General features: G+C 42.0%; 1 protein-coding gene across 4 annotated transcripts in view; it reads left to right on the top strand.

Moving 5' to 3' along the window:
- ABI3BP (ABI family member 3 binding protein) overlaps positions 1-22492 on the top strand; it is a 2192437-nt gene that overhangs the window by 1901991 nt on the left and 267954 nt on the right. For all 4 annotated transcript variants that reach the window (XM_078657771.1, XM_078657774.1, XM_078657775.1 and 1 more), the window contains one exon: positions 14147-14242. In XM_078657771.1, coding sequence (XP_078513897.1) covers positions 14147-14242 — 96 coding nt within the window. The remainder of the gene's footprint in view (positions 1-14146; positions 14243-22492) is intronic.

Below are 22492 nucleotides of genomic sequence, written 5' to 3'. Positions count from 1 at the left end.
TTGACTGTATACTTCTCTTTGATAATGTACAGCACCTAGCTACCTTCTGGCTAGGTTCCCGCTAGAGAAACACCACACAGATTTATTTTAGGAACTATAAACTATGAACATTACTTTAATCTGTACAGAGTTCATTAGGAATAAACATAAAACTACTGAAGTCAACAAAGCAATAGATTAGGCCACCTTAGTTAAGACACTTTTTGGATATAAATTGATCTTGCTCATAGAAAACAAGATTACCAAAGGTTAAATATATTCTCAGTTCCACTAGAATAAAGGCTTCCCAGAAACCTGAGGCCATATCATGAAGGTGTGCATTGCACAGGGCAGAGCTGTGCGCCTGTTGTTATGCAATGACACTTTCTCAAGCATGTACCTTTAACTCAGAGTTTCTGAGTCAGTGCATGTGCTGCAGATAGCACAGCTCTGAAACAGTGAGCAGTGAATGCCTCCCTCTGTTTCTCAGCTCTGCTGACTACAGTATATATATCAACTCGGAAATAATTTAAATGTACATGTTTGTGAATGGGTAATTGCATAAAAATACAACATCATTTGCTTTTCCATTGGTTCATGGCTCACCCTAAACAGGTATTTTATAAAATTACACATTAGGGGGCAGATTTATGAAGGCCTTGCGCCGCCGGTGCGTCACTTTTTCCCATGTTAAAAATGACGCACCGGCGGCGCAAGGCCTTCATAAATCTGCCCCTAGGAGTTGGGCTGTTTAATCAAAGAAATGCGTGTTAGAGCCAGTTTGGCCAGTGGTTATTTTTCACTATTGATGTGAATTGACAGAATTATTTAGGGAATTGAAGACATGCTTTCATTTAGGATCCCTGAGGACAAATGAGGGGCATTCTTCTGTATGTTAATATTCTGGAATGTAACCCATCTTGTCTAAAAAATAAATTTTCCGTTCGACAGGTTTTTTCGAGAATGAAAAAAAGACCTCTGTGGTCAGTATTCTGTGGCACACAGTATGTTTGACTTTCTAAAGACACACGCCGTCATCAGCATTCTCACTCTCATCTATACTGTCCTACTAGCTTCCATCTCTGAATGTGTCTGTAAAAACCTTTGATCAGTGCTATATGTACAGGATCCAGATGGTTCACTGTTAACCCTGAGTGGGTTCTACTGATTTACGCAATCCTGCACCGAGCTCAAACTAGCATAAAAGGGGACATGGATATGTTTTAAATCAACAGGTGCCTTGGCTTTATCTTAAAGAGGATTCCTCGTGAGGCCTAATGGAACACAGCTCCTTCTGGCCCTTCAACAAAAACCCTTCTGCCTCACACACTTTGGTATCAATCAGAATCAGTCTAATAATCCAGGGTGGCAACAAGACTCACTGCTGCCTAGCCTGGCCCTAGAATATTTACTGATGATAGTGTTCAAGTTTTCTGTATGTGTAAATTTGGGTGACAAATTACTTGTGTGAATTAGTGATTTTAATGATGCATATGGTCATAAACATGAATGAATGCAAATGCACTTGAATCAGATTCATAAGGTTGGTTAGAAGTGTGATTAATAATGATGCATGGTTAGGCCACATTTTCAAGCAGAGACTCCATTTTGATAGAATAGATGAGGTTTCTTGGGTTCAGCTCATCTTTCGCCTGTTTGTCCTCCTCCTGTTCAGAGAACCATTGCAAATCTTCTCTCTTCATAGTTTCGACAAAACCTAGATTGCTTGGATGCAAAAGAGCGATTGTATTAGAAAGCGTGTATTGTGAATGAAACTTTCCATTGTATACGTGTTGTAATGATTTTGAAGGATTTCCACTGGGTGTTCCGATGCAGGCATGCAGAAGAACATCATTCTATGAGCGATCATTGGATAAATGTTTCATAATATGCTGTACCTCTCTTGAGTGCAGTTGCTGAGGAAGCAAGCAGAAGATTTCTCTTACCTTAAGAAATGGGTCAGTATTACGAAATTTGAATAAATATGAGGATGCTTTTGATTTGCCAACGCGACTTAAAGATGATCATACCATGCTGAATCTGTAGTTTTGTTAATGGATATGCATACATTGTGTAAACCCCTCTGGTTTTTCAAGGTTCAGGGGCAACTTCTCATTTTCCTCCAAGACTCTGTCTGATTATTTTGAGACTTTCTTTTCGTCACTTAGGATGCTGTCAGAACTCTTCATGAGTTTGACACTTAGGGCAGATTCATCGAACAGTTGTGTTGTCCTTTCATTGTACAAGGCAACATAAGGACAACGCAAAAATAAAGTCAGATTTACCAATCAACGCAAGGTCACCTTGCATGGCCCTGTTGTGCTTGGTAAATCTGGAGAAACACAAGGCGGCACAACTCGCTGTCTTGTGTTGCTGTGCTCCAGGGAGGCATTCCATGGTGGAGTGTGAGTGTTCCCACGCATCCACCTATGGATTTTGGTACATTCCTCGATTTACCATGAGTGGTAGACCTAGGAATGCATCAAAATGCTATGCGTTCCCATGGCCGGCATGACGAAGAAAAATATGTTTACTTCTCCTAATTTATTTTGCTTTCTACATGTGCTGCAATTTGTAGCACACGCAGAAAGAGGATAATGCCTCAGAGGGTTGTTTTTGTTCAGGAAGGTGCACAAAAACAATCATGCTCTCAACACAGGCACCCTTGCACCAAGGCAGCATGTTGTGCACCAGTAAAGGACGGGAATGGACCATATAATGTTAAATATGGTACATTCCTGCCCTTTCATGCTGCGCAGCAAAATGTTTTGCTGCATTACGTGAAAGTTTGGTAGAGCCATAGAATCTAGGGAAATTCAATTGCCGAAATAGGAATTATATTATGATTCTGTGTTCTGTACCTGAGCCTTCATGGCAAATTATGCATTCTTCTGTATCATTTTTATTAACAATTCTGTAATAAATATTTTAAACTCTACTTTATCTAGAACTCAGTTATTAAATAGTCCCAGTTTCTATTCTGACTTCTATTCTGCTAAACTATTAATTCATTGATGAGGAGGTTAGTGTCTTGCTGCTAAATCAATGTGAGATCCCGGAGCTGAGCTCCCTCATGTAAAAATTGGGGTGCATAAGATATTAGGGTTCAGTTCCCACAGGAAACAGCATTTACAACGCTGTTTCCACAGCGCATGCCCTTACAACGGGGTCGTTACAACGACCGCGATGTTACCACGCGTGCCATTACATCACAAGTCATAACAACGGCTTGCTGTAGGGGGTGTGCAACACCGGGGAATGTGTTGGATTTTAAATCCAACACCTTCCCTGCTGTTGCACGAACTGGAGTAGGAGTAGTAATTAATACTATACCTAAGTCCAGCACGCCCCCTACAGCAAGTCGTTGTTACGACTTGCAATCTAATGGCATGCACGGTAACAACGTGGTCATTGTAACAACCGCGTTGGAAAGCCATTCGTGGAGAATGTATGCATAGTAACGTCATACATTTGTTCCCACAAAAGTATATACAGCATCTAGACTTTAAAAAAGCACAACTCCACACAAAATCGAATGTACTTAATGCATAGTCATCAATAGTCTGTTCTAAAAACAAGCCCAAACCTAAAGTAAAACCACGGTGTCTAATGTGCCTAAGGCTCACTTTCCAAGCGTGGTTTCCAAGCACACATATGCTGACAAAACACTTTATAGATGGCCCACTGGCAATACCCGGCACTTGAGGCCTATTTAAAGCCTTTGTGTGGTTGGCTGTTTCCCTTCAGTGGCTATTCTCAATATGGCACAGCCACCTGGAGGACATTTTGTACAAAGGATCTATTTTTGTGCTTCCTTCTTATCAGTTCATGATTGTTTCCCTTATCTTTTATCAAATGTCATTTGCAATAGTGTTTGATCCCTTGATCCTATTCTTACCTTTATTTGAAGTATTTTATTTATAAATGCATTGCCTCTTACCTAAACTTGGTTTGAACCTTTAAGCTCGTTATTTCTTAACGATATAGTTGTTTGCTTGTGCTCTTGCTAATAACACTGTGCTCCTTTTCTTTAAATATATTCCCATCTCTTTGCCTGTGCTTTTCTCCAAGCAAGCAACAGTGCTGAGGCTTCCTGTTAGCAGGGCAACTGATACTTCCCTCAACATCAATGTAGCTTGAGTCAGCATTTAAACAACATGGCAGCATGGACGAATTTGTACACAGGGGCGGCTTTAGCGCTGGTGGCGCCCAGTGCGACAATGTTAGTTTGTGCCCCCCTAAAGACCCCGACACCATGGATTCTCTCACTAGCACCCTTTAATGATGACCAAATCTCCATAACCACTCTCTCTCAGATGCATTGAATTAGTTAGATAGCGCCACTCATACCAGTAAAGAATGCCAGAGCACTTTGCATCAGACACACATTACACAGAGACAATCAAACATAGGTGTGTAAATTAGCTTATGGGAAATGTTACATAAGCCAAAGGACTAAATGTGTAGGAGTCACATGTCATCCATACTGGTAGGGCGGATAGTTTAGGAGAGTTGGTGTGGAAAAGCACAAACCCAGAGTCAAAAAAGAAACAACATAATTTGGAGTTTTCTTTAACAGTAAAAGTCGATTTCTACCCAAATTAACCCTTTTTGCAACATTAATCTATGCTCTAATATATACTTTGCAGTGTGTACGCAGCTATCTGATGAAAGTTAATACTTCACTGTTCTAAATTAGGACTTTAAGTTATAAATTACAAGTAACAAAAGGATGTCTCTTTTAAAATCAGTAACCTGCTGATCTATTTACATTATATGCATTCTGTTATCTACATGGTACACATTTTTTGCTTTAGGCATATTAACCCTCTGCACTACCTTCACATAAGTTAAAACATCAACTATATAATACTCCAATCTCTCGCCATAAAGAACATTAATCACAGGAGTTCACTTGCCATTTTTGTGAGGCCTGGTAATTGCAGGAAGAAATGAACGGAGCAGCAGGTGCTTTAAAAACAAAATAAACTTACAAACACAGTGCCCCAGGAAGCCAGTACCCGGTGCAGTGGCACCAGTCGCACCACCCTAGAGCCGGCCCTGTGTGCACAGCACGTGTGCTGCTAGCCCACCCAAGGTGCATCTAAGACAAGCCCATCTGTGCCTCTCAGTACAATGTCAGTGCCTTGGGCTTAGCACCCTGGGCTATCCTCTCCCTACCCTAGGCACACCAAGAGATACTCAAATTCAATATCCTAGTAGATTCTACTATCACTGTCCATACGTCTGCTAAAACCCTGCATGTCTTATGAAATGGCCCATGCTTTCTCCTATTTTCTCCATACTCTGGCCACCAAGAAACATTCTTCTGACTTTGGTAGTTGCCGCCTTAACATTTGCTCTTCGCCCCTTCACAAAGTAAAGGGATTTGATTTTATCACTGGCCTTAAGCTTGAGTTACGAATTCTGACTGATGCTTTGATCCTTGATAGTTGCTCTCATGATCTCTTTAATGCTACTCCTGACTATAAAATACTTCACATAGACCACTGCCATGCCATAAACCTGGTCTGGCTGTGGGTCTGATTTTATATGATTCATTCACTACTTTTAAGTGAAGCATATCCCACCATTTCATGTGGCGCATTTTTTATTTGCAATAGCGCAATCTCTTTTTCCATTAGCTTTACCAGTGTTCTTCTTTATCGCCCTCAGAGACCACTTACACATTGTGTTTTTCTATTAGCGACCTCCTTGCATCCACTGCCAGGAGGGCTTCTAAAATTATTATTCCTGGCGATCTTAAATTATGGATTAATGAGCCTATGCTTCCCAACATTCAGGCTTTCATTGCCATCTGCTTTATTTTAGCTGATCCTAGAGAGCCCTCCTTCCTACGTACTCTCCTAGACCCCTGGTAGATCCTATTTTTATCATGTATGAGGAGCTCACCATGTCTGTCGCTATGCTACTCCACTAGTCCAAGCATCAGGCCATTCCTTGTATGATGTGGCTTGAAAGCCCCAGCAAAATATCCGGGTCCAGTCTTGTTACAAATGTTTCCCTCGGGTCTCTGTTTAATCCTGCCAAACCTTCTCAAACTCCTCCTCTTTTTACTCATATAATGTATTCCACTTTCTACTCCTACCATGGGGTTCACAGACCACCACACGTTCACTGGAGAACAAATCATCTTACTCCTCCACATTCAGATCCTCCAAATAACAGATTCACTCTATTTGCATTTTGTACCATGCTATTAAAATCAAGAGTCATCCTTCTCCTCTCAAGAAGTCCTCTCCACTGCCAGAAATCTATTTTCTTCATGTGAGAATTGTGATTTCTCAACCTATTCTGAACTTTGCTCTGTCCTATTAAATGTCTTCCAAGAGAAAATTCAGCTTATAATACATTTGACCAACTTCCTTGTTTCTCCTTTATCTGTTGGCAGCTTTTGATAGTGTGTCCTCTACAATTATATTTTCCCACCTTCTCACATATGGTGTTAAACAAGGTTCCCTGGCCTGGTTCACTTCATATTTGTCTCTGGCTCTCAAATAGTTAATGAGACCCCTTCCACTTTGGTTGCAGACCATGGTCAGGTGGGGTTGCTAAGGTTTCCTCTCTGAGACCAACCCTCTTGAAAATCTGTTACTCTCTTCAGCCATCCTCTCTGTTCCTTCAGCCTACATTAAATGTTTAGCATAGATCATACATTTGATGACAAGGCTGCCAGTGCCCAAACCAACCGAACTGGCTCAAGCTCAACTTTGATTAAATGAACATTTTGATCATTGGAAGTTCTGCATTCATCTGGTCTATTTCCTGGTGGCCAGCATATCTCACCCCAAAGCCTATACTGTCTTTGTCTAAACACGCTTTTATTTATTCTCACTTAACAGGTGACATCCAGCTGTTTATTCTGTATGTGTTGTCTATGTTCACGCCTACTCCAAACTACTGTTCATTCCAAATTAGAGTGCAGAGAATCTGTCTGTCTAGGGATATTTGCTTCCTTGTTCCTCAGCTCTAGGTGGTTAGGAATGCTACTGCCTTCCTTGTCTATATTCATATCCATTTCTTGCCATCTACCAGAATTTACCTAGCTACCTATCGAGAAATGGTATATTTTCAAAACTCTATGATTCTTAACCAAGCATTTTATGCATCTAACACTCACTACCTCCGATAGAGAGGCGAGGTCGGGGAGGGGTGGGGGGCTGGTTTGAGACGACATAGACATATTTTTAAAAAAATAACGTACCTGCCGGCTCTCCAGGATCACGCTCCACACCTCCTCTTGTGGCCCCACTACAGGCATGCACAGGCTCCCATATTGCCCTGGACCAATCCTGAAACTGCTCTCAAGTATGAGAGCAACTTCATAATTGGCGTGAGCGCCAATGATCTGTGCCCCAGGAAAGACTTCTCTCTCCAACCCAGCAATTCAGCTGGTGTTGGAGAGAGCTTCACTGCGCATGTGGGTTTGGCTGACCTGGGACAGCCAGACAAACCCACATGCGCAGTGAACAGTAGTGCCCAACACTCCTCCAACCCCCTCCAGCCTGTCAATACCCGAGCCCCACTCCCAAGCCTCAGCACAATAAAAATATAACAATAATAAAATCTCTTTTATTATCGTTTTATTTTTCAAATTGTTTAGAGTGATGTCAGGGGCAATGCTTCTCCATCATAGCAGAGAAGCCGCCACTGCTTCGCACTCTTACTCTAGTACCTGCGTACTGCAGCTACAGGCCTATTTACTGTCTTCGGCCCACTCTCTGCATCTACCCCCTCTCCATCTCTGCAAATACAACAGTTTTTTCCACTTCTACCAACTACTTTACTTGTTCTCTGTAAGTTCTCTCGTGTATCTCCCATCACTAGCAGCAAGACCCCCTTTAGGACATAAGCATACTTCATAATACACATACAACATAACATGCGCGTGGTGCAACATCATGTGTTTGCAAATCTGCTTACAGGAGCACAACCAAATATCTTGGAAAGTAGGTAAACACCGACAAATATTCTGGTTGAGGTTACACACAAACATGTTTACAGCACATTCCCTCCTGTGATACAGTCAATGATTTACTTTTGCCCAAGGTCAGAATAAATCTGTACTCAGTGAGGGAATGGGAGTGAACGCTCGCTAATTTGGGGGGATGCAGGGTAAGGGGTTCATCATTGGCGGAAAAGATTTTGCCATTAGAGAAAAAAAATAAAAGGTTGCATCTCTGTGTGGTTGAAAGCACTTTGAAATCTACAAAGATAGCAAGTTTTTGCTAAATAAAACACCTAACTTAAGCTATATAGGAGGTGTGGCACAATGGACCCGTTATCAATTTAAGGTCCAATTGACCAATATTTTGCTGTGACTTACTCTGGGAGTACTCCTGGCTAACTCTAGAAGTACAGAAGTAAGCTAGAGTAATTTAGTACTAAGCCAGGAGTACTAAAAGAGTAAGTCTCACCTACTCATACACCAATTTTTGTGAATCAGTATCTACCTCTGTATTTTCTGAGAACGCATAAATATTCTAGGACCTGATATTGTCCTGCAAGTAATGGTAACATTCAGAAAATAATATAAAATAAAATAGAGACAGCAAAGTGTTGGAAGCTGGTAAACAGTCGATGTAACCTACATAATTATCACATTAGCAGCAAAATTGTGATATGAAGTATGTTGCCATTGAGGGTAAGACTACAGTTTTCCATTTGTCTTTGCACGCAATATGTGTGATAATTCATATTCTGGCCTAGTCCAGTTTTGGCTAGACGAAAACAAGAATTTGAACTTATTACACTGATTTGACATTTGGGGAATGATGCAGGGCTGTTGTTGTTGGCCGAGTACAACACATATATAATAATAATAATAATAATAATAATAATAATAGAAACATGCCAGTAGAAACATGGTGAGGAATCAAAATCCGGGAACGTGTCCCCTGAGGGTGCAAAAAGCATTTGTACCTGGCTTCTGCAATTCCCGAGGTACTTCAGTAGGGCTTTAACCCCTTCCATGCTCATGACGAGCTGAGCTCGTCATGAGTTGCGACGCTCGCATGCTCATGACGAGCTCATCTCGTCATGTAACGCGGTAAAATGAAAAAAGCCGCACAGCGCGAAAATGACCGCAGCACGCTTGCGGTTAAGTGAGCTGGGTCTATCCAGGTCTGAGTACCGGCAGTTATTTTCAGAGGGCCTCAAAACGGATCTCTATCGGGCTCTATTTTCGTGCCTCGCAAAGGTAGTCCGTTTTCTTCTTTTTTAATTGGACTGCAGTGAGAGCATGCCCACGCTCACTACTGAGAAGTGAAGACGTCATGCCAGGTGAACCTCGTTGTAGGGGAAGAGAAACCCATTTAAAGAGAGCCATTTTCTCTCAGGATTTCCCTTCTCTTTTTGCAGAGCAGGAGCAACATCATCGTGGGATGATTAGGAGAGGGACGGCCAGGCAAACAACGCCCATTGCCCCGGGCTGAGACAGCTTCTCGGGCGCACACACACAGCCGCACCAGTGTACTTCACAGGTCTTTAAAAGACCATTTGTTTGTAAATGAGGCTCTGTTGTTTTTCACCGCTTTTTAGAGTCCCTGCATCCCCACTATGCCTATTGCTGGAAGAACTAGCCTCCCCCGAAATTTGCCTCTAGTTGTGCCTCTGGAGAGGACCACAGGCAGCCAAATCCAGCACAACCCTGCTCTGACCTTTCAAGAGTCTTATTTTAGTGCTACAAAAAAACACACTATTCCTGGCTCACTTAGTTCTCACACCCCCTCTTTAATATGAAGATAGTAGCATTGGAATTACCTTTATATTCCTATACTGTGCTTCACATGGAAATATAGAAGGGCAGGTTCTCACCACCCCAAATTAGCTGTTTGGTATACTCTGTCAAATGTAAGAACTACAGGTATTCAGCATCTGTCAGTCACAACCAATTTAAAGCAGTGTTCCCTTATAGAAATGGACAAAAGGTTATGTTTCTGAATTAGCGTATTACACTGAAAAGCTGGTTTACATTTGTTTTGCTGGATCAACCTTTGTTTAAAACACCACCAGAGAAGGGTGGTGAACTATGGGCCACAAAGAGAAACTGAAAGCTTTTTTGTTCTTTATCAAAAACATCTGTCTGTCAGTGGTTATCACCAGCCTTTTCGGCCCTTTAACCCCTTCGACACTCATGACGAGCTCAGCTCGTCATGAGTTACGCCTCTCGTACACTCATGACGAGCTGAGCTCGTCATGTAACGCGGGTTTTTTAAAAGTGCCGCGCACAGCGGGAAAACCGCTAGCGCGCATGCGGTTAAGAGGCTGGGTGGATGAGTATAATAGGATCGGGGCGGAGGTTGCACAGAAAGAAGGACAGATAGGTGAATAAAGGGCAAGTGGATGGCCAGATGGATGGATGGATAGCTGGATGGATGGATGGATGGATGGATGGATGGATGGATGGATGGATGGATGGATGGATGGATGGATGGATGGATGGATGGATGGATGGATGGATGGATGCATGGACCAGTACTTAGGATAGGCGGGTGGGCTGATAGATGTTTAGGATAGCTGCAGGGACAGATGTATGTATGCATGTAGGTCGGAAAGTATGGATGGATTGAAAGATGGTTGGATGGCTCACTGCTTAGGTTTGATGGATGCAGGGCTTTAAGTGGGCTGAATCTGAGCACCGGCAGTTATTTTCAGGGGGCCTCGAAACGGGTCTCTATCGGGCTCTATTTTTGGGCCTCGCAAAGGTAGTCCATTTTTTTGTTATTGGACTGCAGTGAGAGCATGCACATCGATGTGCGCATGCTCATTTTGCTCACTACTGAGAAGTGGAGACATCATGCTAGGTGAGCCACATTGTAGGAGGAAGGGAAATCCTTTAAAGAGAGTGTTTTCCAAAGGTAGGATAATTGGAGGGGATTTTCTTAAGCACACAATGCTATTTATCTTGGTTTAGACCATGCCACTACTTGGTTAGGCCACAGCCCTTAAAGAGGTTTGCCCCGCCCCTTTGAGAGCATCTCCCAGTTTTTTTTTCCCCACTTAAAGCCCAGCTCTTCAGTATTACAAAATTGGCTGCAGATGCAAATCCTCATATAACACATATCAACATATGCCGGCAAGCAAGGAGATCTCAAGGGGGCATTTCCCTATTTGCACGAGGACGTTGCTTCTGTGCCCATGCCATATTTACATATGCGGACACACCAACGACATTCTGTCAAGTGTGCAGTGACTGTGCCACATATAGGTGACGCGGCCAGTACAACCCTTAGAGTGCCACTTGAAAGGTGTATGCCAGGACCCCATCAGGCATCCTCTGGAGGCGGGTGCCATGACTCACTGTATGCATCTGCCTCCAGGAGAATCTCTGCCCCTCCTTTGAAAGGCAGGCTACCTTGCCACTTGCACAGTGAAAGGTGGAGAATGTGCTTCGAACAGCTGTCTACGTTTCACTAGCACGCTGCCTCCAGAGCAGGCTTGAGTTGCGGCTGCCGTGGGACAACACATTAAATGTAATTGGGTGCCCTGAACAGGTTTGTGCCCGGTAAACTCAGTTATATGTGTGTTGTACAGTCCCAGAACCAAAAAGGTGATATTGAAAGATAGCTATCAATTTGCGAAGGAGCCAACGTGATAAGACTACATTATGCGTTTTATCTGTGGCACTACATTATTAGGACTACTACCATTGTCAATCTCTAAATATGATCAGGCTAAAACGAATTACTATGAACATTCTCAGGTGGGAAGAGTTGGTACAGAAAGTGCTATTCCAAATATCATCATAATACGTTTATTTTGATCTCCAGGATCATAAGAGTACAACATTCATAAAAAGCATAAAAACATCCTTACCAGATAGTAATGAATGTCGCCAGAGATCACAAGCCTTTCTACATTGATGAGGAGTTCATTATCATAGAAGCCAAAATCTAGATATACATAATACTATAAGATTAAAAACATGTTGAGAACATACTTGATACAGGTTTAGAGTGCAATTTTGGACCACAGAATGTGCAAGTGTCCATTGAATACATAATATTTTTAAAAAATCAAAGCTGAAGAAGAGGGTGTCTTGATGCTGAATATAGGTCAACATAGGGTCACACATCTTCGAACTAAAAGTTAGATTCACAAGTGCCAAACATCACAATCCTATTACTGCCATACTGGTGACAGGGGCTAGAAATGCCAATAGATCTCTCTCCCCCTGTTGCGGGATATGCAAGTAGGCAATAAAGTGTTATATCAAACAGCCTAAAGAGGACATACAATCTGACAATTCATTAATCGCAAAGCGGTTGAAAAATAAAAGAACATTAAAACCATGAGTGGACTTACTCCCATCAACGTTACACTCTTTTTCTTATGGTGCCAGCCCATTGCCATTTCCTAAACTGCCACTTCTTGTAAAGACGTCCTACGCCAGATCCAGACTGACATTAGGAATCCGGAAATTGAAAAACTAACAGTCTGTTTGTGTCGGTGCAAAGAATGACATCTGCCTCCATATATCGGCTAGTGTCCAACTTCCTGCAAAGGGGGGCAACCCACTTTCTTCTCTGGTACCGATATGCTGGGCACAGAAACGGAATGTGCGTTAGTGATTCTGTAGCCTCCTCACAGACAGGACATAGATCAACCCCAGCTACAGCTCCAAACTGGTTACTACAAAAGTTCATGGTTGGAAGCGTCCAGTACCTAAACTAAATATACAGTTTACGTGCCAAGGTGGGAGTGATTCAGTCTATGGCAGGGTCGTCGCATTGAAATGGTTTTGCATCAAGAAAGTCCCTTCTCAAAGTACCTCTACTGGTTGCAATTGATTGAGCAATAGCAAATTCCCAATAGATTTCTTTTAAACTAGCTTTTGCAATTGAACACCTCTCTTCAGGAGAAACCAAAATATTGACCAGGCCCAATTTCCCCAGTAGCAATCTTATGGAATTCAGCCATGGGCTTGCTCTTCCCCTATAAAAAATGAGGTGTCCATTCAGTGGTTGTTTGTGATGATTTACCTGCAAAAAAAGGCCTTGTAGATGGAATTACCCCACCACACAACATTTAGTCATATAGTTGTGAAAATGAGTTTCAAAGGTATCACTAGACCATCTACAGTATGCCCACTCTATTGCTGATGTGTTTCAATTTAATACACTGCTTTTTCACAACTGCTAGGCCTTTAGGGAGGGAGCGATATTGGCCTACACCCAACTCAAAAAATTGTTGCAACACGACTGCCCTGATTCTCAGCAACAAACAGAAGGGTTTTGAGAGACTAATGTGGGGACAAGGTTGTACTCTGTCAGGAGGTAACGGGAGCAGGATATAAATTCCGTTATCAGTGACATTATGGGGTATTTAACAGCCATAGGAAACACTTGAGCGTCATTCCTGTAGAGAGACATCCTCACTATTGATTAAAACCTGGAGCTGAAAATGTTAAATTGACAAAACAGTAGTCACAGCATATGGGCATAACTAGCTGCCACAACAACACTGACACTTTGCTTAATATAAAACTGTCTTCCACACCCGGTAGCCAACCTTATAAGTGAGATTTTCCTCACGTGCATGCGGGAGGCCAACATCTCGCCCAATGCCCAATAAAACCAAAGGCCTGGTCATTTTTAAATGTGGGATACTTGTAAAGCGCACTGTTACTCTACCCGAGTGTCCTGGCGCTGTAGACCGCTGGGGAACCCGTCCTGGTTTTCCCTGTGAGATGGTCCCCTTTCTGGTTATCTCCAGGGTGAAACCAGGCATCCCCGGCGTCTGTGGGAGGCCGTTGTAGAGATGAGGCAAGCTTAATGCCCAGAGTTACCGAGTGTGTTCCCTGGTTAGAGTAGGCACTGAGGCGAGAGAATTATCGAGTCCGTTGACCCTGGTCCAAGACCCTGCCGCGTCGGGAATTGAACCCTTGTCCCGGGCCGTTCTCTGCTTACAGGTCTGCCGCCTCTAACCAGTGAGCCACACCTCTCCACTTTAATTTCGTGAAACAGTTAGTGAACCATTTTCAACCTAGTCCATTCAAAGATAGCAAGAATTTTAAACACAGATTTAGAAATGAATTAGACTTAACAGGGTTAGCAGCTTTAGTTCGAACTTGCACACCTACTTAATACATGTAAACAGTTTTGCACACTGTTGTACTAACCAGAGCATTGTATTTTTTTCTTAGGTGCTAAATTAACAGGTCAAGACGGTACAAAGCTTCTTGGTGTGAGCAGAAACACCTCAATGGAACCCAACGGAACGGTGAAAAGGCCAGCTTCAGGTAAAAAGGGATCATGATTCAGACGCCAAACTGTCCATGCGTGGATTTCAATGAAAGTCATACTTTTAGCCACAAAACCAAGACATAGGACCTCATTACGAGTTCACCATCAACTTTTTATAATGTGGGTAATTATGCGTATTGTGATAAATATTACATCCACTGGATGAGGCTTCTCCAGCGAGTACCTCAAGCCCCAAAGTCATCACTTCTGGTGTTCCTGCACAGGCGACCACTGGTATGTTGTGTTAGAACAACCATAATACTTGTTAGTAGCTTGGAATGATTTTTAATGAATATTTGTAGCTCATATTAAGAAAAAAGTTGGAAACTCGGACACATTTTGGCAGGTGAATCCTGCAGATATTAACTGGGGTAAAAATCACCAGTAAATACTGAGACATGCCGATGTTGGTGCAGCTCCACTTTGGTGCGTCTGGTACCATATTCTGTGTGTTATTCCTGTTAGCAGGAAAAACTCGCAAGTGGCTGGTAATTATCAAACCTGACATCAGTTCTTTTCGGGTGCAAGCTGTAGACACACCAAGTACCGGCCAACTCATAATTAAATACATACTGCTTTAATTTGACAATTTAATAGCACCACTCATGGAATTGATAAGACATTTTACAAGAGCCTGGTACATCTATGAGTCGATGTGAGTCAGGTCTTCCATGGCAGATGCTTCGTTTTGATATGCTCGTGAAAAACAGAATCTTGCAACACTATCCAAACACAATTCTCCACTCCAAGAAGGTCCTGACTTTAACTGTCTTTCAACTTTATCTCGAGTTTAACAGTTGAAATACTACTTTTATTTCCAGAAACGAAATGCTAAAGAAAGACAAACATATATATCTATTACCAAACCAAAAGAACTGTCAGGGAGTGGTAGCTCTTTATTGTTATCACTGCAGTTCAGTACTTATCAGACTACATAGTCATAAACCTATGTGAGAATTTGATATATGGGGTGGTTCCCAAGTATTTCAATATTGGGGAGTTAGTCTATTCAGTGCCGTTGGCACTCTCATTTTCAGTGGGTACTGCCCCTAAGAGAAGTCTGCGAAAAAAGGAACAAGGGAGACCCTACTCACAAGGAACCAGGGTAATGTGTTTATCCAGAACAACAAGGGGTTCCTGTGGCATATCACTTCATAAATATTCAATAAATGGGGACTTAATACCAATCCAAATATTAGAGAAAGAATGGCAATCGCATGAGAGAGACACAATTAACGCAGTTTCAAACCATTTTATATATATATTTCAAATGACAAAAGTAGTTGAAATAGTTTAGACTACAGCATATCATACAGTATATAAAGTGCAATGTGTCCCAAGTGATTTGTGAAGTAACCAAAGATCAACACGTGTACAGTGAGGTGAACTATACAGGTTACAGTGGTAGCTATTTACAAAAAGGAGACATGACTCAAAGACAATTCTTGAAATCAATCGTGGAACAGCTGCTATACAATCATAGATACTGTGTGAGTCTTATTCGCCTCCAAGTACGTCGACGGCGTTTCGACCCTTAGAATGAGGGTCTCATCAGGACTGGGAGTGAGGGACGTCTATAAAACATAATGTATGATGTGGATTTGTAAGTATATGTAGTCACCATGAATATATATTAAATATTCTTGGAGGAGTGAAGAAAATTACCTTATAGTGGGCTAGTCATAACCCATGCGTGTAGAAGCAAAATGAATTTACTTACAGTGAACCCAGCCGGGCACTATCGAGGGGCATTTGTCTGCCCCTCGATAGTGCCCGGCTGGGTTCACTGTAAGTAAATTCATTTTGCTTCTACACGCATGGGTTATGACTAGCCCACTATAAGGTAATTTTCTTCACTCCTCCAAGAATATTTAATATATATTCATGGTGACTACATATACTTACAAATCCACATCATACATTATGTTTTATAGACGTCCCTCACTCCCAGTCCTGATGAGACCCTCATTCTAAGGGTCGAAACGCCGTCGACGTACTTGGAGGCGAATAAGACTCACACAGTATCTATGATTGTATAGCAGCTGTTCCACGATTGATTTCAAGAATTGTCTTTGAGTCATGTCTCCTTTTTGTAAATAGCTACCACTGTAACCTGTATAGTTCACCTCACTGTACACGTGTTGATCTTTGGTTACTTCACAAATCACTTGGGACACATTGCACTTTATATACTGTATGATATGCTGTAGTCTAAACTATTTCAACTACTTTTGTCATTTGAAATATATATATAAAATGGTTTGAAACTGCGTTAATTGTGTCTCTCTCATGCGATTGCCATTCTTTCTCTAATATTTGGATTGGTATTAAGTTCCTAAGAGAAGTCTGGCAAATGAAAGTGATCCAGACAAGTAGTGGATTTATTTAAGGGCACAATTCATGAAAACGTAAGAGTTGGCCCCTTATAAGATGATTCGTAAAATGCAAGGGCATGACCCCTTGACCAATACACACATCCTCAACATTCTCCTGTTTGCTGCTGATGGGCTGCTGAAGAGCAATGAGTGGCTCCAATCATGTGCAAAAGGATCTATTGCTATTGCATCTACCTCAGGGATACTCATTGTTTGCCCCCTGGCCGCTTGCTGGCCTCCTGACCTTTTCATGCGCCCCCCTAGTAAACAGGAGCACTGGGCTCCTGTTTCCTTCACAGAGCACTAACATTCAGAAAGCTGTTAAATGTGCAAGCATTTACATACACATTAACCGAAGCATACGAAAAGTAAAGTAAAAGAAGCACAGACGGCATCCTTGACCACTTATCTTTAGGAACACCTTAATGTTTAAAGACATTGTGCAACAAGCACATAGAAATATGATAAAGTCAAAATGTAATGTATTCATTTAACATGCGGAAGCTTTTGATCCTAGTACATAAGATAAAATCACTGCATTGAGAGGTGTTTATTAAAAGTGATTGTTTTTAAACATTATCTTAGAAACATTCATGCCTCCACTTGCCCTGATGGCAATGCCATTTGAATACAGAATGCAAGTAATTTGTCATCTGCTCCCTCTGCATGGCCTATGTTGTTGAAACAGTATAGTCTATCAAACACAAGGAAGGGTTTCTTACATCGCACAATTCTGAACTCATTTCAACAGGCTCTCATATGTGAAAATGAAGGAAAAGGGGGCAAAGTGAAATAAAACAATTGCCTAGGATCCCACAATTTGGTCAAACAGGGAAGCCAGGATTGATCCCAAGTTCTCTGGTTTTGCATTGTTCAATTCAGCCCCTAGATTGGTATCTCTTTTCCTCTCTCATTTAAAAATCATACGTTATTGCTTTGTCTTTGGTTCTTCGTGCATTAAGTTAGAGCGTGGGTGGGAGACAGAGCCAAACCACATCAAGGTTTGGCTCGTTTTGGGCTCAAGCATCCAAAGGATCCTCAAGCTGAGCCAGAATAAGGCATCTAGCTCAAGCGTTCAATGGATTGCCCACCTCCACCACATCATTGCAATTAAGGGGACAAAAGCATAGGAAGAAACTATTTGCAATTTGGTGAAGCAGGAGCACCGGCACTACAGTGCAGGACTCCTTGTTTCAAGGTCCATAACTTTCTCGTTGCACCACATTTTAGTGAGTGGACGATGCCACTGGATACAATCACATGATTGATGTGTTAAAGTGCTGTTTTCTTTTCACATATATACTACCCTTGTTTAGTTCGATTCAAGTTCTTCTTCTCACTGTTAAAAAAGAAGAAGTACGGGGAGGGCTGGATATATAAACTCCATGCCTTCTGGTTCTATTGTCTCCATCTTGCTCATTATACACCAACTGTGGTGAGTGGTTCCAATAGTAAGAATCAGGGAGCACTGGCAATTGGGTGTCTGTGTCTGCCCACCTCACTAAATTCCATACTCCGTCAAGTATTTTTGTAAATCTCTTGCTAACTTAACTGATCCTCTTTTTAAGAATGTTTTAATCACTCATAATGTTTAAAGATAAGGAATAAGGAGATTTTGAGACCTAAGATTCTATTTCATTCTAATTCAATAATCAAGTTACTTCTGTTGTACACTTGCATAATGTTTACAGATAAGAGACTTAAGGAATAAGGAGATTGTGAGACCTAAGATTCTATTTCATTCTAATTCAATAATCAAGTTACTTCTGTTGTACACTTGGCTCTGGAAAGTTAACAATCGGAACCAGAACAGTGGACAGTAGAAAGATAACAGAATTACAGCATAGCATACTATTGTCAAATCTATGTTTCTCCTTCACACTAGGGGCTTCATTTAGAGGGCAGTATGGAGTGAAACCTGCAAAATAACTCCTAAAGCCACAGTCCACACCATGTATATGCTTCATTCCCCTCCTTTCCCTATGCCCCTCGGCTGGCATTAGTGCGACCCTCAGTCATGCCACAGATTTGTTGCCTCTTGGAAAATGTTTGCAAGTACCCATGCATGTACCGGCCAGTGCTATATTTGTAAAACAGTAAGTGCCAGGGCCCTCATCAGGAGGCCACTGAAGTTTGCACCACCCATTGCCCCTTCCAAAGCTTCCAATGACCCTACCAACACAACTATTTAATCATCAGACTTCTACAAGTGTGGCAATTCAGACTATTCCAGGCCCCCAAAGCTATGCGAATGACTTAGGCGACATTTATTAGTAATTTTTAATGCATATTGAATTAACAACAAACTGTTGTGGTGTTAATTTCTAAATCAGATAGATAGCTCCACCATGTGGAAGACTGTAATAAATGCCGGTGTTGACGATTACATGCCGGTCCTCGAAACCAGAACACTGAAAGAATATCCAAAACACAAATATTGTGTGGATAGAATATCATGTCAAAAATATTGAGGACCAAAATCTCGAGAAGGTAAATGCAAATATATAAGTATAGATTTACTGTTCTCAACTCCACTCCACATCTATGTACTTTGAAGATATCACCTGGAATCTCTTCCTTTGTAAGAAGACAAGAGGGACACAGCGGGGCTCAGTGAGATTGTTTTAATTCCTTTCTGGCATGACGCGTTTCAGTAGAAAACCTTTTTCAAATGCCTCGGGTGTCTGGGTTTGCTATTCAAGTGTCTTTAAATAGTCCTGTTCCTCCCTTCATAGTGACGAGAGAACACCTGACTAAAATTCGCTCCGGAATCACTTGTGCAGTTTGGGGTGGAAAACTGCAACTTCCATCATGCAGCTTGTTGTTCAGCCGGGAAGAATGTCACCTCAAGCTTGTATTTTCAATAACTCATAATGAGTAAAAGGCTGAATTTGAGCACGGTCAGGTTTAAACACCGATGTTGCTGGTAAAACCTTCTCACTTGCCCCAACTTCCAGCCGCACTTTCCCATTACAGCATGACCGGAGACGCCGGTACAGTGACCGCGTCTCTCCATGCAATGATGGACTGTCGATGGACAGCAGTACCTCTGCTTCCTTGGGTCGGGTAGCAGTTCTTGGTATTCTGATACCTCAGATCCTTTTTGTTTAATTTGCCACTGCAGACCAAGAATGCTTCACTTAAGGGTCCCCCTGTGTGTCACTGGCCTCATGCCACACATCACCTGGAATCTCCTCCTTTGTACGGAGACAAGAGGGACACAGCGGGGCTCAGTGAGATTGTTTTAATTCCTTTCTGGCATGACGCGTTTCAGTAGAAACCCTTTTTCAAATGCCTCGGGTGTCTGGGTTTGCTGTTCAAGTGTCTTTAAATATTCCTGCTCCTCCGTTCATGGTCGCAGGAGCACACCTGACTCAAATTCGCTCCCAAGTCACTCATACAGTATTTCCCAAACTGCACGAGTGACTCAGGAGCGAATTGGACTTTACATCCTTCTTTTTCAACCCATGCACGTTTTCACATTTAGATGGAAAGTCCCACAGTTCACGAGGCTCCACTGCACCCCCTCTCACCTCGCTTCTCAAGGTATATCTGGAGACACCTCTAGGTCTCCCCCCGTAGTCTCAGCAGCACTAGAACCTTTTTCACCCCTCTCACTTCACCTTTCAGCCTCCTCAGTAGACCACCTCTCCGCGTGCGCTCCCCGCTCCCGAGCCTGTCGAGGTAAAAACTGTGAGAGTGCCTCCGTTACCTCAATACACCGAGTTGGTCCTCCAAGTTCTTAGCGGTTCTCTCCTCGCTAGCTTCTCCAGCCTCGCCCTTCCTGCAACTTCCTTGTCCAGTCCCGCGTCTGCTTCCCTGGAAAGGAAGGCTGGCGGTAACATGACATCCCCGACGTAGCTCCAGCGCCGCTCTGACCCACGGGTGCTGTGCCTAGGTTACCACTACCCCTTCCAGCTTCGAGTCTCCGTGCTCGGCTACAGGATCCTCGGCCGCCGCCGCTCCGGACCTATTCAACCGTAAGTTTTGCTGTCAAAAGTGCTACTAAACTCTCGGTTATAAATTCTTATCGAACGCTAATTCATCTACTTTAGTCTGCTTAATCGCTACTTATTTTGCACCATAGGTTCGGCCACATGCCTTTCGAACACCCGCGAGCCGGCCGCCATGTTTTCCTCTACCTGAATCATTGTAGTATCAACCCTTATTTAATAAAGTAGTCTCACTGTGTCATTACCTAATATTGACTGCCATAACAAGGAAAAAGGAACTAGGAAATGTGGGAACAACGGAGTTAGTCACTGTGAGATATGCAAGCAATGTAGTTAGATTGGGGTTATGCTACTTTCTTATCCAGCAATTTTTTTGTATGTCTATATTGTGCCTGATTTATAGGGAGTGTAATGTTTGTCATATAGTATCACTTTCTGCTGTTGAAGACTCTCTGTTTAATGGCTACATTAAAGGAATCTTGACTATTGCAAGGGGTAGCCCCAGTGAATTTAGTGTAGGGATTACCCTTGCTGTTCCCACACAGATGATCACACATAGGAAGGCTGTGGGGTTTTACGTTTAAACCTATAATAACTGATAAAACCCCACTGAAAGAAAAATAGCCCCCACCGGTGAAAACATATAAACACTGAAAAAACACCTGGACAACCACAAACTAAATGCCATTCAAAGAAAGGAAAAAGAGAGTGAAAGTCATTTTTTTTTCCTGAATGGGTCAATACAATGTAACTTTGTTATACAAGTAGCAGTAAGAAAGACTGGCTACCATTATTCTGCTTGAGTTTTGTTCTTTAGGGAGGGATGCCACTAAAATATTGTTTCTTCTTCCTTTTACTTTTTCAGTTTTGTGGCCTTTGGTCTAAAGAGGCAGAGTTTAGTTTCATGTTTTAGGTCTAGTTTAATTATTTTATAAACTTTAGAGAATCAGGAAATATCAAACTCATATTTGATATTTTGGCTGCATTTGATTCTTTCACCGATAGGTAAAATGGCTGGTTTCATAAAAATCTTTCCTAATATGTGTCATCACATTTACCCACAGAGAATGGGTAAAAACCCTTAATACATCAGACCATACTTTCTAGTGGGTCCGTATTGATAGTAGGTGAATTGCCAACACCTCAGGCTTTAAACATTCAATGCAAGGTATAGTGACAAGTATATATATCACCAAGCATCTGGGATAGTGGTGAAAACATGACACCAGACTTTTGGAAAACATGGAACGCAGTGTCACTTGTAATGCTCTGCAAAAAAGGTTCTTTCCAAGTTCAACAAATATTGGAGTGATATTGTTTGTATTTGCAGTGATTCAGCTACATATATAAAAAAGTTGTTTGATGACCTGTCAAAATTGATACCCGAGCTGAAGTGATTCCCTGTAGTAGATTCTTGCCACTTGTTAGATGGTATGCTGAAAGCATCTTTACAATCTTAAGAGTTAATGAGGGATGCTATTGACTTTTTAGTCCATTCTGGTGCATTGGTTTCTAATGCACAGGGACTAAAACGCAAATACATATAATTTCGTGCTTTATGTGGCATCAAAGAAAGAGTCATCCCAACTGTGTCCCTTAGCTGATGGTTCTCAGCCCAATGGGTTAAGAATGCTGAGAGGGCCTTTTAACAGAAGTTTACATGGGAAGGAAAGAGCAAGCGTACATGACCCAAAGACTTACTGAAGAAGGATTGTATGGTGTACTACAATAAGATTCATTTGCAAAAATCTATTTGGACCTCACATACACTATAAGTACACTGTCTATATACCATGTTCTTTCACAGCAGAAAGCAAGCAATAATAAAAGCAAAACGTTCCATAAACACCGTAAAAACACTTTTTCTGTTGTTTTTAGTGGCGTGAAAATGTGTAACCACTGATAACAACTGTTTTTT

The sequence above is a fragment of the Lissotriton helveticus genome, chromosome 8 (genome assembly GCF_964261635.1).
Source record: "Lissotriton helveticus chromosome 8, aLisHel1.1, whole genome shotgun sequence".
Classification (NCBI taxonomy): Eukaryota; Metazoa; Chordata; class Amphibia; order Caudata; family Salamandridae; genus Lissotriton; species Lissotriton helveticus.
The sequence above is the reverse complement of the archived record's forward strand: the minus strand, read 5'-3'. Positions and strand labels throughout refer to the sequence as shown.